An 18,220-nucleotide genomic window follows, 5' to 3' on the forward strand; every position below is an offset into this window, starting at 1 on the left:
GCAATGTTATGGACGGTCTTATCCTGAAGTACATTGTCCAGGGAGCTGGAAATCCATTCATTAAATGTTGACGCCAAGCAAGTCTCATTAGTAGTGGAGAACTGACAATGACGTTCTAAACTAGCTATCCAGTTTTTGTGACTTAACTTAGACCAGGGGCGATGGGTGGTAGTGCTAGATGAGGACTGTGGGGGTGCAGGGGCAGGAGTGGAGTGAAAGAGAAATTAGAAAGTGATCAGTCCAAACTGTAGGGAATAGAGGCAAAATTTAAAGGTTTGAAAAATTACTAAACACCAATTCGATGGTGTGCCCTTTAATAGGAGTGGGGCCTTGGATCAACTGTGGCAGATCTAAAGCTGTTAGATCCGTCAACAGAGTGTTTGCCAGATTGTTATATTCATCATCAACGTGAATATTAAAATCACCCAAAATGGTGAAGTTAGATTTCCTACAGGCAAAGTCTGATATTAGTTCTAGTAAAGCCTGAAGAAATTTCATCTCTGGACCAGGAGGATGATAAATTAATGTTCCAGAATGAGTAAAGGTAGGATTGATTTTTAACGAGAAAAAGAGACTTTCACAGTCTGGAATAGATCATTTATAGTATTTTTAACAAAGATTGCGATTCCACCTCCTTTGGAGTGAGGTCTGTCTAATCGGTGTATATGATAATCATGGGGAAGAGCCATAGCTATATCGGGACCAGAGTCCTCGGATAGCCAGGTTTCTGGTAGAAATAATGCCTTCTGAGCATTATCAATTAATACTGAAAAAGTATGGAGTTTATGCGCAGGCAGAGAACGACAGTTGAGTTGAAGGAGTCTGCAATCTCCACCAAAGCCGTTCCCCTGCTGGAATGAGAAATGAAACAAGGGAGACCAGTGACACACATTGCAATGTATAATAGGGGAGTCAGGATTTAAAGAGTGTTTACAGAGGTGAGAAGTGTCCTTCCTGATAGCTAACAGTTGAGAAGCTGAGTAGACTAAGCTTTCGGGAGAGCCCTGGGTAGCATTCCTGGTCCCTGATCTCGATCGGGCGCAGAGGCGCTTGCCCTAGGCGCGCTCGCTTCATCAAGCCCTTTATATTGGGCCAGAGCTGCAGGCAAGAAAGACTAGACCGCCTCCCAAAATGGCGGCTCTAGTTGGAACAAGCCGGAGGGTGGAAAATGGCTGTTTTAGTGAGCAGAAGAGTGTCAAAATGCCACTAACATGGGCATGTAAAAACAGGTTAAAATAGCAGTAAAACAATCTCAGTAGTAAAGGGTAAGTAAGCAACACGAGCATTATGTAAAAATAGTTATGGAAGGTCAAAATACCTTTAGCCTAGTGATCCCTTTAGTGAGGAAAGGAGTATGAGTAGACACTGCAGTTTGGGGCTTATTCTCCTCAGCAGCCAGTTCAGGATATTCAGGCTATGATACCGATGTTTTGGCCTCTATCCTGGGTTTCAGTTAGACTGACTCAGAGGCTGCTAGGCCTTATGGCCTCCTCCTTTTTGCTGGTAAATCATGCCAGATGGCATATGTGGGCTCTGCAGTGGGACCTGAAGTTCTAGTGGGTGCAGCATCAAGCAGATCTCTCTGACATGATCCAGTTCTTGGCGGGAACTGCGAAAGACCTGCAGTGGTGGATTTTGAACCACGATTGGTGTCAGCGGCTGACTCTTCTCCCTTCCTCACCCAGACCTTACACTAGTGACAGATGTGTCACTTCTGGGATGGGGCGGCCATATGGGAGAGTTGGAGCTCAGAGGAATCTGGTCTCCGGTGGAATCCAGACTCCACATCAGCATGTTGGTACTCTGGGTGATCCGGCTAGCATTGAAGGCATTTCTTCCCCTTGTGAAGGGTAAGAAGTTGGTGCAGGTATTCGTGGCGAACCCCACTGCCATGTGGTACTGAACAAGCAGGGCAGGGTTTTTATTGATCTCAGAGCCGCGTTCGACCTGGTCCCCAGAAACCAGTTATGGCTGACGCTAGCCAACATGGGTGTCCCGCATGGCCTTCTGAAACTTATTACCCGCCTACATGAAAATACCTATGCCCAAATCAGGAACGGCAAGAAGGGTGATCTCACAGAACCAGTGGCTATTGAGAGGGGAGTTAGACAGGGGTGCGTTCTGGCCCCAACTCTTTTCCTATTATACATAAACAACTGTATCAAGTACTTAGCAAACTGCACAAATGATTCTCCCAAGCAGGCTGGAACCAAAGTCCCCTGCCTACTCTACGCAGATGACACTATTCTTTTGCCTAAATCACCCATGGGAATTCAAAACTTGGTAAATCAGTTTGGTGTATACTGCAGAAACTATGGATTAGACATAAACCATAAGAAAACTAAACTTATGATATACAGCGCCCCGAACAAGAAGCTCAGCGCAAACATAAAGATGGATTTAACTCCCCTGGAGAGAGTAATGGAATATGACTACTTGGGCATTAGACTATCTGACAAGGGCAGCTGGGAGCCAGCCATAAGGAAAGGGGCACTAACAATTAGCCAAAGATGTGGAGTAATAGGACGCAAAGCTAGCACTGCCACAAGCCCCCCTCTGATCCTTATCTCTGAAATATATAAAGCACAAATCCGTGCTGCGGCCCTATATGGAGCAGAACTTTGGGGATCACACAGACAGATGGATACTCTCCAAACCAAAGAAAATAACTTCCTCAGACACATATCTAGACTGGGGAGGGGCACGCCAATGCTCCCCCTCAGACTGGACCTGGGCTTAAATAGTATCAAAGACATAGCATATCTAAGACCACTCCTGTATTGGGTCAGACTATGGAAAACAGACGAACTTGAACCCTACAGGGCAGCAGTTAAAGAACTATTACCACCTCATCACGGATGGGAAAAGGTACGGTGGCTCAGGGAGATGAAAGCGGCATGGACCAAACTGAGTCTATCCCAGTACTGGGAGAACCCCGAGATGATTCCTGGCAGTGCTAAACGCCTGATCAAAGAACATTGTTGGGCAAAAATCAACGAGGAATCTCTCGGTTCAAATGGGTCAGGTCGGCTGACAGCAGAATTCCTGCTGGTCAAACACGTTCCCTTCCCTGAAAGCTCCCTGGATCTACCCATACCAGCCCGTGCTCGCTCTCTACTACTCCAGCTCAGGTACGGGACATTGGCGGTCAATAGCTACACGGCTGGTTGGTCGACTAACAGTTCCCCATCGGACAAATGCATAAATTGTCATTTATGCAAGGAAACAGCTGAACACATCCTATTTTTTTGCCCTCTGTACAAAGGTCCCCGAGGGAAGTGGATTATTCCCCTGTGCAGAACACTCCATCCACTATCCCGCAACAGTCTATTCAGAATATGTAAATACGACACTTCCATACTGATAATCAGCGCTGTTTCTAAATATCTGGCAGCAGCATGGAAAATTCGTAATAGGACTATTCTAGATTTTAACTCACTGTTTGAAGAGCTGTCTAGAAAACAGTAAATCAGCATCCTGTTATATCAGCCTTGGGCTCTAATTGTAAACCGCGACTTATTGAGCACAAAAGACCGTATTTCTAAATAAGTGCTACATCGAGTTATTTTAACTAAAGTGTTTTATAAATTTAAAATTATATTTAATTTTATAATTGTCAAGATGCAATTTATTGGATTAATTAACCCAAAAGAACTAATTAACCTAGAGCATCATCTACCTCTGTCTGACTTCTTAAATTTTTAATCAGTTTTACTGTCTGGAGTTTCAATGCCTGATTTTATATAGAGATGTGCCACACAACAGCTTTTACGTTATTATTATTTTATTGTTCAGGGTTATGTACAGGGTAAGATCCAGAGACTATTCCGAGCACCTCTTTCACCCCACCTATTTATGTAATCTTTCTCAGGCAGCTACTGGACCCCTACTTTTTTTTTTTATTATTGTTCCTTTTATTGTGTACTGGTTTATGGTTTTTATCTTTCTGTACGTATGTATATATTTTTAAACCTTTTAAATGGCCCAAATTTGGACCGAATAAACTATTGATTGATTGATTGATTGAAGCAGGGCAGGGTTGGGTTGTGAACCCTTTGTCAAGAGGTACTGCGTCTCTGGACATGGCTGGAAGAGCAGGGCATAACTCTGGGGGTTCAACACCTGGCAGCGTCTCTAAACCCCAGGGCGGACAAACTCAGCCGCCAATGTCTAGTGGATCACAAGTGGCGTCTCCATTCTGAGGTGGTGCAAAATCTCTTTCCGCAGTGGGGAAGAGCCGTGGTTAGATCTGTTCGCCTCCGAAGAAAGCGCGCAACGTCAGCAGTATTGCGCTTTGGAGTTTCCAAGGCGGCAATCGCTCGGCTAGGCTTTTTGTCGCGAGTGGTGTTCAGGCCTCTAGTACACCTTTCTGCACATACCACTTCTGCCCAGAGTTCTCTAGAAGATCAAGAACTACCAGACCCATCATTCTAGCTCTGGACTAGGCACAGAGAGTCTGGTATCTCGAGCTTCTGAAAATGAGCATCGATCCTCCCATCAGGCTGCCCCTTCTGGAGGCTCTTCTGTCGCAGCAGCAGGGGAGGGTTCTCCACCCGAATCTGTCAACTCTGAGACTTCATGTGTGGAGATTGTGCGGCAACAGTTGACAGCTGTTGACCTTCCTCTTGAAGTCTGTAATGTTATCTTGGCAGCCTGGCATTTATGCATTACTCTGCAAAAAGTATACACCTGCCGTTTGCAAGATTTGTAAAATATTGTACAAATAAGTTGTTAAATCCTCTTTCTGCTTCGCTCGCTGATATTATTCTTTTCATTCTTTCTCTTGCCCAGAAGGGCTCTGCTCTGGGCACTCCTAAGGGCTATGTGTCTGCTCTATCCGCTTTTCTGTGGCTGCATGACCAACCCTCTTTGTTTAAGTCCACTATTTTAAATAGGTTTTTAAAAGGGCTTGTACATATGTTTCCCTTTCACCCTTTATCATGCCTCAGTGGGATCTTAATCTAGTTGTCCCTTACCTCATGTTTGCTCCTTTAAAGCCACTGCACAATTGTCCCCTCAGGCTGCCCAACATCAAAACAGCCTTTCTCGTGGCTATAACATCTACCCCAGAGGGTGAGTGAGATACAGACCTTTTCCCGCAGGTCCCTGTATCTCACAAGAATTCCAGACAAGATAGTGCTTTGCACCCATGCCTTTTTTCCTTCTGAAGGTGGTGACCCCATTTCATTTGGGACAAACTGTCACCTTTCTCACCTTCCTTGCTCCCCTGCATCCCTCTAAGGGTGAGGAGCAACTCTGCTGACTGGACCCAAAAAAGAGCATTGTTGTTCTACCTTGACTGCACAAAAGAGTTCCAGGTAGACATCCAACTCTTTGTGGGGTCTGAGTGACCAAAGAAGGGTTGGGAAGTACAGAAACTGACCATTTGGTACTGGGTTATTCTCTGTATTAAGATCTGCCACGCCCTGGCTAAAGAGCAACTGGCAGAGGGCTTACAAGCCCATTTCACCGGAGAAAAAGCTGAACCACAGCGTTAGCTCCTGGAATCCCATTCTTGGACATCTTTCAGGCAGCAACATGGGCGTCCCTATACATATTTGCTAAACACTGCCTCCTGTGCAGTCAGGTCCGCAGGGACGGGCATTTGCCCGTTCAGTCCTGCAGGACTTCTGTTGTCTCAAAGTATTTGCAGCCCACCACCAGGAGGATATGGCTTGGGTATCTAATTAAAGGTAAGGACTCTGCAGTTAGAAGTCTGTATTAGATGCACAAGTTACTTACTATTCAGTAAAGCATTAGCTGGTAGAGACTCTATCTAGCTGCAGATTCCTTACACTCATCCATGCCTCCCCACGCTGCAAACTTGTTTGCTAGAGTCAGGGTGACCCCTTTTCGGGGCTCTAGTTTGAACACACAAATGCACCAGTTCTTGTCATAGCTTTGTTCTTCTGGCATGGAAACTTGTGATTAAAGTAGGTGATGCCTGTGCGCTTGGGTGGCGCCTGTATAGGTGATTGGGACGTCACTTCCGGCGCCAACAACGCCACACATAACTGAATGGAGCCACCCAAGTATGCGCACAGGTTTTTTCTTGAACAAAAGTTTCTGGATGCAGACTGATGCCTGGGGAAAATCAAAAGTAAGGAACAATCAGCTAGGTAGTCTCTACCAGATAGTGCATTACCAAAGGTAAGTAACATGTTCTTCGCCTCTGCAATGACCTGCAGTCCAGGAAAATGATTTTCAGCAATTAGAACTCTGTGATTTTTCACCAACACTGATTTAGGTAGCTTTCCAAGATAATTTGACCAAAGTTTGCTGCGCCACTGTTCACGTTTGCCAGCACTAAAAACCTCCTTTACTCCAGTTTTAAAAAGGTGGACTCCATCCAGAGGTTATTAGTATCAAAGTGAGATGAGACATTTGGTAGATTTTCTTGTTAAACATTGTCGATTAAAACCTAATTTGAAAAGTATTAAAATATCTATAGGAGTGCACCTATGAAGCTGAAGCCTTGATGAGATAACCAAATAAAAGTAGGCTTAAAAAAAAGCCTTGCGAGGGCCACATGTATCAAGCGGTGAGGTTTAAAAGCGAAATACGCGAAGTTGCACACTAAGTCCTTCCCATATGGATGTCTCTCTCCAGCCCATTACTACCTGAACTTTGAAAGTGTGGTCACCTTTCAGCAATTTAATATTTGGCGTCCACATGTTGATGACCTCAAAAACCCATGTGTTAATGATGTAAATGTCCTAAATGTCCTTGGCAGTTTACCGGGTACTGTGGGTTATTAATTTACCTTCCACATGGATCACGCAGTCATTAAGTCTGATTCTCTCAAGAGCTATATAGTCTGTTTTGGGACTGGCAGGAATACTTGAAACTGCTTTTAATTCCAGTCTCTTTGGTAGGACACATTTTCATTAAGTGATTGAATGTCCATGCATGACAGATAACTAACCATGATATTTCAGCTTCAGAAAAATACCAGTTTTTGTCCAAAGGAGAATAGATTTAATTTGTACTCCCCTGTCACTCATTACAGTTCTACTTTAAGATATTCATATAACCTGGGGTGGAGCAGTTGCATTGACTTTTCTTAGAGCTTACGCTTCTACAGCTAAATACAACTCTTCAACAGTTCCAGTATGGAATGTTTTCTGAAATTCCACTGCTTCATGGCAGCAGCCTTTGGAAAAGCCTTCTAGCAGACATGTTTCCACTACATCGTTTTTTCTGTTGATTGTATACTGCTGCTTGAATTGCTGTGGCATCCAAATTCTCATCCTCCCTAAAACTGTAGAAGCCATTCTGGTGGAGTCAAAGCAGTTTGTGAGGTGCGTTCTGAAGTCGCCAAAAAATTGCTATATGTGTCCTCAGTAAGGGGGACTTTCCTTATTTTGTGCTCAGTTTATAGAAGTGGTCTTTCCTGAGCTGCTTGTTTGACCCTTTATCTAGACTGTTGTAGAGCCCTCATAGCAGGTTGGGAATGAAAGTGAGCCTGGTCTGAGAGAAAGGAAGCTACTCATATGGAGATACACAAGTATTGTTAGTTTAGAGGCTCCCCTCATTACCAGTGTCCACTTTCAACTTCATGCTTTGTCATTCACTCTCCTATAACTGCCACTGTTAAATTTAGCCATCTCTAGTTTCTGATTCACTAGGAGGATAGCAAAATGTTTTCTAGTAAATGACATTGATACTGTGATATTCTGCAACATCCATCTGGAGGAAAAAAACATAAAGCAAGCAAAATGGATGCACTGAGTTTCTTTATTCAAGACACGCAGCACAAGGTCCCTCTAGCATCATAAACAGCCAGTGCTGTTCTGGACCAACACAGGACAGGGCGGCATCTCAGAAATAAAGGCACTAGCAGTTCAGTCCTAGTCTCTCTTCTCAGATATAATTTAAGGGTGGCTGGTACACAGTTTGCTTCTGTTGTTAAAAGGCACAAGACCATTACGGACATTGTTTGCACTTTTTATCCCTATCTCTTCTGAAGTCCCCGCCTGCTCCTGATTAAGACCTGTCCTTTTCGTTTCATGTCTTGGTCTTATTTGTCTTTCCCTCCATGGATTGGTTGCCCTTGTCATCTAGTCCCACCCCTTGTATTAGTGGTTTCCTTGTATGGCAGATGTGGTTTCCTGGAACATAGTTTGTCTATAACTCTGCTCTATGAATTACTAAGAGCCCCGGTAAATACTGCTGCTGAAAAGAAAGCCATTGATAAGCCTGCTGTCAGACATGGGTGCAGAGAGCTGAGCAATGTTACCCGTATACCTAAAAGGGTATAAGGAGAACAGTTGCCATCCAGCACACTGCAGGAACTGTAGTAGCACTGCTGTCTCCAGTGAACAAAGGAACCAGGCTTGATGGCTCAGTTGACTAATGCATCTATTGCAGATATCTGTGTTGACCTCAAAATCACAGGTTCAGGTTCTGGAAAGTTCTCAGTCTTTCATCTTTCTGAGGTTAATAAAATGAATACCATTTACCTTCCTATCAGATACCTGTAATTTAGCCACAAAGTCCTGAATAAACATGCACTTTATAAATACACATTGTGAGATGTGTTGTGGACTTCAGGGAGCGTATGTAGTTGGGACTGTTGACACTCACAAGCATATGGGGCAGGGTGACTTCACTAACTGGAAGCAAGACCTTATCGAGCCTAGTTGAATCCTGCAGTGAATCACATAAATAGCCACATGAAAAGTGAGTTCTGAGGGTTATTACAGGTGAATCTCTTCTGTTTACAAACTGTAGAGGTCTTCTTTTCCTAGAAGTAAGAATATGCTAGGTTACAGATTAAATAGGTGTGGACAACTACCATTGCTTATAAGCGTAGAATTAGCAGTGAATGATAGCCCAATGGTTCTCTTATTATCCAAATGTTACAATCACAACACAGCCCAGCGATTTTGCATTGTTGATTCGATTTTTTGAGTACAGCACTTTCAGTTCCATTTTTCTTTACCTCTTTCATAATTTTCCTGTGCTTCCCTTGGCTATCCTGCTCATGTCATTTCAGGCACTCGTCATTTCACATTGTCTTTTTCCTTCTGTCCTTCCGCTTTTTGTGCGTTTTTGTCTTCTCATTTTTTTAAATACCTAGTCTATGCTGACTGTGACCCATATGCTGTGGCAGGAGTGTGTAATGATCATGGCAAGACATATGCACTGTATGCGATCACAGTACATCGGCGGACCATAGATGGCATGGAAGAAACATGGAAGACATATCGCCGCTACAGTGACTTTCATGACTTTCACATGCGGATCACTGAGCAGGTACTATGTTTTAATGATGTTGCTTCTGTTCGTTAATTGTTTTATATATTTGTCATAGTAAACCTGTGTATAAAGTACAAAACAGCATGGTAGGAAGACTTTGAGATTTTTTGTTAACTTTGTAACATGCATGTACCACACACAAGCAGTAGCCGTATAACATGAAATATTTCACTCATTCGCCACAGAAACAAATGTAAAACTAAGAAGTTATAAGTGAATTGCCAGTAAAGGAAATTACATTTCCTGGAATTCCTACAGTGCATCAGCCAGAATGTGTATTATTCATGTTGGAGGGTAAAAGATGTAAGTTGATGTTATGTTAACAAACTCTTATAGAGCTTTGGGTCACTTTTAAGGATTTTGTGGCATTCTAATTTTGCTTCTCAAAAACCTGCTTAAATATCTTCTGATACTAATGTGGCATGTAAAACATTAGAGAAAAGGACTCCTTAAAATCCTGTAAGGCCTTCCCCCTCCTTCCTGACTGAATTAACTGTTCTGTCTTTTCTTTCTTTTTATTTTGGAGATGTACAAAACAGCAGGAAGCTTCACATGCACAGGAAGGAATACAGGAATGTAGGGGTGTACATAGTGCATTTTACAAAGAAATTGCACAGTATGTATTCAATAATTCGTTTTTGTTTTGTAAGGCTATAGGCTGGAGATTAAGCAGCATTAAGGAAGCTTTGGAATCCTAGCCAGTAGATACAAAAAGCTATACTGGGAGGTGGTTTATACAAACTGCAGGGACGCAGTGGTTTGTACTTTTCTAAATTGTTAGAGGGATGAGGGCAGCTGTAGGTGAAAAGATGTGTGAGACACAAGAATAATTGTAATGGAAACTCCACCCAGCAGATTCCTCGACCTGACCCCACCAGTCTGATCCAGAAGATTTTCAGCAATTCCTTGTAGCAGGCACCAGGTTACGCAGTTGCGGTGCCAATCTCTAACTTACATTATGCCATCAAAGGAAGCAAAGTAATTGAGTGGGATCTATAAAGCTGCCAATCAACACTGGTGATGTTGTTTCTTTCCTTAAGCTGGGAACTAGAGAACATCCAGTCCTTTACTCTTTGTTTTCTGCCCTTTCGTACAATTTTGAACAGGCATTCTGGCTCCTAAAACAGTCAGGCATCAAGACTTGCTCAAGCTTCCACAGGAATTCACTAGAAGACAAAGGGCCTTATTTAGAGTTTGGGAGATGGGATACTTCATCACAAACACAGCAGCTGTCATTTCCACCATATTACAAATGCATTCTAGCTTATGAGACTTGTAATGCTGCGGCTTTGACTAAGTATCCTGACTGCCTAGCTCTAAATAAGACCTAAATTGTTTATGGCCTTACATAAGAAGTTCTGGACTTCCAAATTAAAGTTGAAATCCCTTTCACCACATGGGGCCTTCTAGTATAAACCCTGAAAATGCTACTACCTGTGCGTTTTTTTTGGCTTTGACAGCATCTCTAAGAATGCCAGTGACATCAGCGCCAGGCTGTCTGAACCTCAAAATCCTGCATTATGCCATCTTTGGCTCCCAGCTTAGTACTATTCACTTAATTTTCTGTAAAGTTCAAGAAGCTACCCATGGTATATTTGCACCTACAGTGCCATGTACAGACTCTGTTGTTCCATGATTTGTTTCTCAGATTCCAGAAACGGTCCCAACCCTTCTCACTGCTGAAAAGGGGGTGACCAATTTTGTGAATGAGGAGGCAGTGCCTTCATAGAGAGTCATTAGAGCTTAAACTCTTTAATAGTTTCATTGACCTTTCTCTTTCAGACTCAGATGCCTGGGAATATCTACATCCTTGGTGGCATGAAAATGGTGGGAGTGAGGCAGACAGTTTATTCATTTTCCAGTTGTAATAGGGAAAGGTGCAGATGTCTTAGAATACTTCTTCCCACTTAAAGCATTTGTCAGCATGTATTGGGGAGAATGGTAGATTTATTTAACCCTGCTTCACTTGAGCACCTCTGAGAACCTTGTACACAGCTCTCGAGCAATTGTAACGTGAGCTAATTCACAGAGCCAGACAGTCTCTGCCGTTCATGGACATATTCTGTCTTCCTGGCATAGTGGTGACCCATTCGTGGCCTATGTAGGACATTTGTGACAACATTCTGGATACCCCTGATGTAATAGTGACCCATCCTTGGACATACTATGGCATTCTTGAGGACGTTCTGACAATCCCTGACATAATATTTTCTACCCATGACGTATTGTTAGTTCGTTTGACAACATTGTAGCTGTCCATTGCATAAACAACAATGCCCATCCTTGAGTTAATGTTGCTCTTTGAAAAGAAATTTAAAAACTTAATAGACCATGAGACGTCGCAGAGACAGATTTTTCAAATTTCATATAATATATACAAAACACTTTTTTCAATGTTTAGGGAAACGTTGCAGCAACAGTTCACTATTGTATGGCATTTTTCAAAGTTGTCTTGGTATGTGGAGTCTCAAAACTCTTGAAACGGTTAGAAGGACTAGATCATCTATATAACATATTTTATTCCACTTTTTCAGTACTCATGCTGTCAGGTCATAATACATCATTTTCGTATTCTTATGGTGATACATTATAAACATATTGGCATATAGTACACATTTAGGGGAGGTGTTTTGTTTGAATGAGGGTGACAATATTTCACTCTTACTGGTCTGAGGGTGTTGGCGGAATGGGGCATTCTATCTAAATTTTATATCCTTTCTATTGGTATGTCTGGAAGCCTGTATGGTGGAAGATCATAGTTAGTGCAGTTACTATTTTCTAGCACTATTTACTAACGTTCCTACCTTTTACATCTCAGCCCATTTTTTGGAGATGACTGTACACTATCTTCTTCATTTCTAATTACTTATGATGGATACTACTAGCCACAGTTTTCTCACTGTGAATTCCCTGAGGTGCCAGACTGGATCCAGAAACTCAAGAAATAGTCCTTCTGTGCACTGGTAGGTGGCATCATGTCGCTCCACACCGACTATGTCTACTACTGTGGAAGTTGCAAATGGAGCTGCAAATAAGCGCCACCCATCCTTGCTGATGTCAGTTCCTTTCTGTCTGCTTGTTCAACCGTGAATTCGGAGCTCTGCTCCTTTTCCTCATCTTTTGAAGTGATTTGTTTTTACTCAGCAACTTTTTTTCCCAACAAAAATACCAGTATGCAAGGGAACCTGTCACCCCACTAAAAACTAAAGGGTTTAAACCTTGCAGTTGGAAGTCTGTGACTGATCCCCCATAAGGTGTGCTGCTGCTGTTTGGGTTCGGCGCATGACCCCAAGGCCTGTGAAGACTATTTCCAAATGAACCTGAAGGTCACCAGAGATGGCAAGGCTAAGCTCTGTAAGGCAAAACACCGCAAGAATCCACACAAGTTCTGCTCCTGATCAAAGTTGAGGGGGTGGACTTGCTCCTGAAGTCATTCACCACTCTCGCTCACCAGAGAAGGTGCAAGAGGGTCACTGTGCTTATCTGTCTTCAGCCGATTCCAACACTTGTTCCATTGCACCCCTACTTTCCGGGTTGGGCTACGGCGCAGTAGCAGATTGCAACTTATAGGGCGAGGCTGTGCTGCACATCTTCAGCATGCTGCCAGCTCCCTCTGGCACGTCTTCAGGCCCTAAGGAACTTCAGGGGCCTCCAATAGGGTTAATGTTGATGAATTTTTCAGCAGAAGCCCGTGGACCTATCACGGGTTTATCCCCAACAATGGTACAGACTTGCACTGCAGTCCTTTCTTCGATATCAGTGTTGCTACCATCAGAGGCGAATTCAGTACAGACAGTGTGACCCCAAACCAGTGTTGATTTAGTGACAACCTAGGTCATGCTCCAAATCTGCTACATCCCGTCCGGTCCAGCCTGAGTCTGAACCTATGCTACCACTACCACAAAATTGCCCTGAGGCTCCACTTTCTTTTTAGCGCCAACTCTGACCTCGGTTTGCACCCACTCAAATGAGGTTTGGGGATGATACAACCCCAGCTATGATGATGACAGCCTTTATATTGGCTTACAAAAGGCTGCTAGGTTTGATATGTCTCCTGGTGCAAGGTTGAATTAGTCTCTTGAGCCCACAAAGGAAGAGTCTTTCCTTTGCTGTGGTAATTAGACAAGTATCTGGGATCTGGTACCTACAGCTGCCTTCAGTTAAAGTAAAGACAAAGGTCCTTGAGGTTTTACAACCTCAACCAATGTCTTCTGAGCTATTGCTTCCGTTCAATGACTCAGTTATGGATACCTTAAATGACACTTGGTTGAAACGCTGCTAGAGACCACCAGTGAATAAGTAGATTGCTTTATGCCATGGGCCAGCTCCTGCTTTGCTTACACACCGTCTGTTGCAAAGATTCTGGTGCTACAGGCTTCCACTAGCAAGTTGAACCTCTGGTTCATTCCCTATGTGTTCAGACATCTAGCAGGCAGCACACTTGTCATCCATGACATCAGTCCTCCCTCTCCCCCTCCCCTATGGCAACAACCTCCAAGCCACGTTAGTTTGATGTAGCAACACTGAACATCCCTGTGGGAGGCAGCATCCAGTACTTCCTCCCACGTTGTGATCGATCCCATCTAACAAATTGGGCCTCCACATCTTTTGTCGTGGTTATACCCTACCATTTCTTTGTACCCCACTGCACCCACCCTTCCCACACCAGACCAGCACTAGGAGGAGCACCTATCCATTCTAATGCAGGAGGCATGAGCTTTACTCTCTAAAGGTTCCAGACTTCTATTACCTTGTAAAGGAATAAAGGGTTCCAGAGTTCCTTGACATTAAAAAGGAATGCGGTCTTCAACATCTCTCCCCCATATGGTCACAGAACTCCTTGGTGGCTTGCAGTATTCTTATAATGTATCACACTTGGTACTTTATCCCTTATAATAACCCTCAACTGTGCATTCACATGTATATGTTGTTACTATTGCATGATATTGGCGTGCAACTCTTTCTTTTTTTTTTTTATCTTTTTTTTTTTTATCACTTTCATTCTATTTGACGCAGGCTGCAGTGGCAGTCCTGTGAAAGGGTTTGTCTGAGCTTTGGGTGGCAAAAAAAAATGCTGCAGCCCATAAGGATCTCCTGGAACCCCAGTGCCCTGGGTACATAGGTACGATATACTATGGACTTATAAGGGGGGGTCCAGTATGCCAATTGAAATTGGTAAATGAAGTCACTAGCCTATAGTTACAAATATAAAAGCAGAGAGAACATAAGCACTGAGGTTCTGATTAGCAGAGCCTCAGTGACACAGTTAAGCACTATACACAACACAGACATTAGGCCATAAACTATGAGCACTGGAGGATGTTTTTGCAGTGAGACAGGCAAAAACATTCTGACATACAGGTAAAAATGGGGGTAACATGCCAAGAAAGATGGTACTTTCCTACAGGGTGTTCACATGGTTTTCCAGAAGTGTTGAAGTTCTTTAGAAGGGTGTTGAAGTAAGAAGTTAGAATTGGCAGGATGAGAGATTAGTTGAAGCTTTAGGGTCCCAATGGAACAGTCTTTGAAGCATCTAAAGGCTTATTATTCTCTTTTGGGGTGCCCACAGTTTGTCAGTTTGACACAGAGCAGGGAGCTAGGGATGGTGAGCTTATTAGTCTAGTCCAGAGATGTGGGTGGTTTGCATTGTGTTGTTGTTGATGTTGAGAGGACGAAGTTCAGAATGTGACCTTTGAAGTGTGTTAAGTCACTCACTCACATAGCTTTATTCGGTTACTTTCAACCATAAAAGCAAAAACAACATTCAATTACAAAAAATGTTTTGATAAAAGGGAAAAAATAAAATAAAATAACAGATGTTCAGCCTTAAAACACATAAAATTGCTTTCCTTCAAAAAGCACTTTACCCCCTAATACCTATCATTCGAATTAGACATGGGGTTTTATTTCAGTCTTAGGTGCATGGTTAAAAATTAACAGCTAAAACATTTTAAAAATGTATTCCTCATCATCATTTTTTCCCAGGAGACGGATACATATATGCCAAGTGTGTTAATTAGATGATGTGCTATACCATGAGTGCGTACCTGAGGTTTAAGAGGTTGAAAATGCCCAAGCGGGTGATATGAGCTGATTGGACCTAAGAGGGGATAAAGAGACTGTTAATTTGTTACTGAAATCCTTGTTCCACACAGGAGGCTTGATATTACATAAAATATAGGTTCACTGAGTTGCAGAGAGTCGAAGTTGGCATGTGAGGATCTCCATGGAGTTGAGTTTCACTTGCTTGCCTAGAGTGCAGGAACAGGAGGACTTGTGGATTACAGTGAGACCTCTTCCCTTCTTATGTGTGCTGTCTCCTCACAGTGGATGTAATAGCCTGTGGGTACAAGGGCATCTAGTCTGTGCAAGGTGTACCATGATTTTGGGATGGAGTGTGTCAAGCTTTTGATGGGTAATGAGGTCTGTGGTCTCCGGATCATGGAGTTCTGCAAAGTGTGCATTATTGAGCATAAGTTTGAATTTGGGGGGTCTGGTGGTTAGTTGGATGTGTATAAGGTGGGATATATGTGATGTGTGAAAGCTATGTAACTATTTCACTGGTTTAGGCCTGTATGTGATAATGGGGTGGTTGGTGAGGCATATCAGTATATCTTAACTTGTAGCTTGCAGAAGAACAAGGATCTGGTCCAAAGCTTAAAAGGCACATTCTTGTGTGTGTATTACCTTTGCTAGTGGTTCCAGAGTGGTGGGGTGGCGTAATCATTTGATTGAAGTAGGGAGAAGAAATAAAGTGATATTATTTCCTAAAGAGATGGATGCTGAAAAAATACAGTGAATGAACTTTCTGTGCAGGTGAATGTTGGAGAATGAATTCCTCTTGTCTGGCTTCTTTTCAAGATGTTTCTAGCAGGATGTCAATTATGTTACTTACTGAAGAGGGGAATGCTGGGAAGTATAGAAAAGACAATTCCTGGGGAGATGAATGATGGGCAGTGAAGTCCATTTGTTTGGTTTCTTGTTTTAAAAATGGGTAAAGTATAAGTGGCAGCAGGCAAAGGAGAAAGGGGCATGTTTGTATACAATTTGTTGTGCAATTGGTATCAGTCGTGGAATAATGCAGTAAAAGTATTCTCATCTGAAAGAATCCCTCATTCTGATTGAAACTTCGAACCGCATATTTCTCACGTTGTAAATTTCCCAACACCCTAGATTGGTTTCGGAAACTTTTGTTGGCAATTCCCTTGTGCTTCGGTAAGTAACATTGTACAGCTCCACTTCACATCCGTCCCGCTTTGGCATCATCATGCCCCTATGGGTACTCATTTTTCTTCAGGGCTTAGACTCCCTGCCTGTCAGTCCAGAACAGCAGAGAAGAGGTACTTTAGGTGACAAATTGACATTGTACTCCTGACGTAAGTGTAACTACAGGGAAATGCCTAGTTGCTCTTGACTGATGAGGCTGGGCTAGGAACCTATTTGGAATCCTAAGTAACTAAAGAGGCAGAGAAGAGAGTCTTATGCCTTCTGATTAACTCAGACTCCTTTAATAATAGGGAGAGATAGGCAGGTTTGGTTGAAACATGTAGGCATCATTCTCCGATGCAGAAACCATTACGTTTCTGTTTACACCCGGTTTTGGAGTGTTTTTTAACAATGATGCAGATATCCATTGAATAAAGAGCTATCTAGGGTTTTTCCATAGTCCTTTTTAACTGGAACCCTGCACTTTACAGAAAAGACATTTTGGGCCAGATGTAGCAAACTGTTTGCGACTCGCAAACTCGCAAATGCATGTTTGCTATGCAGAAATGCATTTTGCGAGTCGGAACCGACTCGCAAAATGCATTTCCAAGTCGCAAATAGGAAGGGGTGTTCCCTTCCTATTTGCGAGTCGCAGTGGTATGCAATTCCATTTGCGACCGCGTACGCGGTCGCAAATGGAGTTGCAGTTACCATCCACTTGAAGTGGATGGTAACCCACTCGCAAAAGGGAAGGGGTCTCCATGGGACCCCTTCCCCTTTGTGACTGGACCCAAAATTATTTTTTCAGAGCAGGCAGTGGTCCAATGGTTTCGTTTTTTTTTTCTAAGTGCAGCTCGTTTTCCTTTAAGGAAAACGGGCTACACTTGGGAAAAAAAAAACTGCTTTATTTAAAAGCAGTCACGGACATGGAGGTCTGCTGTTCCCAGCAGGCTTCCATCCCCGTGAGTGCCCAGAGTCGCTATAGGGGCGCAAATTGCGACCCACCTCATTAATATTAATGAGGTGGGTCTTTGCGACCCCATAGCGACTCGCAGAAGGTGTCTGGGACATCATAGCAAATTGCGACTTGCAATTTGTGAGTCGCACAGACTCGCAAATTGCAAGTCGCTATTTGCTAGTTTCCTACATCTGGCCTTTAATCACAAGCTCCCAAATTCCATTTGGTTGTGTCTATCATGATAGTACTTACCTAAAGTGATGAGGAAGCACCTGTTATTAAGCATGCCATCAAATGAAGTGAGGTGCCTCCTCTATTCTCTTAGAGAGACTCCTGTAGGATGTTTGACCTGTCCTATGATAGGAGCTAACTGACTTTTGAACCATCACACTCTTTGTGATATAGATGAAAATAGTTTTCTACCCAGGCTTCTGGCCATGAGCACCTGTCCTCCAAAACCAACTGCCTATTCGGGAGACCATTGTGTCTGATCAGCAAGAGGGGGACCTGCACCCACTCTTGCACAACCTACACCACCTTCCTTAGAGATTCAACAGCATTAGTTACTGACCTTTGTTCTGCCTCCTCAAATGGTTGGTGTCCTCTTGGCACCCAGGCATCCATCTCCCAAAACTGTTTATGCAGGATGCTGGAAGAATTTTGTTTTGTGTTCCTCTCAAAATATTCCAACCTTCCCCTCAAAGTTGTCTGATGTTCCAATCTTCTGCCTTTTTTCAATCCAGCTAGCCTTGCTTTGGTGACATTGAAGGATATCTTTAAGCTCTCACTGCATCT

At 43.1% G+C, this 18,220-nt stretch overlaps 1 protein-coding gene across 6 annotated transcripts in view; it reads left to right on the top strand.

The window, feature by feature from the left end:
- Nucleotides 1-18,220, top strand: part of SNX13 (sorting nexin 13) — a 587,891-nt gene that overhangs the window by 399,480 nt on the left and 170,191 nt on the right. For 3 of the 6 annotated variants that reach the window (XM_069211703.1, XM_069211702.1, XM_069211701.1), the window contains exon 20: nt 9,083-9,258. In XM_069211703.1, the coding sequence (XP_069067804.1) occupies nt 9,083-9,258 (176 nt within the window). The remainder of the gene's footprint in view (nt 1-9,082; nt 9,259-18,220) is intronic. The other 3 variants (XM_069211707.1, XM_069211705.1, XM_069211704.1) reach the window with 1 other exon arrangement.

The sequence above is a fragment of the Pleurodeles waltl genome, chromosome 10 (genome assembly GCF_031143425.1).
Source record: "Pleurodeles waltl isolate 20211129_DDA chromosome 10, aPleWal1.hap1.20221129, whole genome shotgun sequence".
Lineage (NCBI taxonomy): Eukaryota > Metazoa > Chordata > Amphibia > Caudata > Salamandridae > Pleurodeles > Pleurodeles waltl.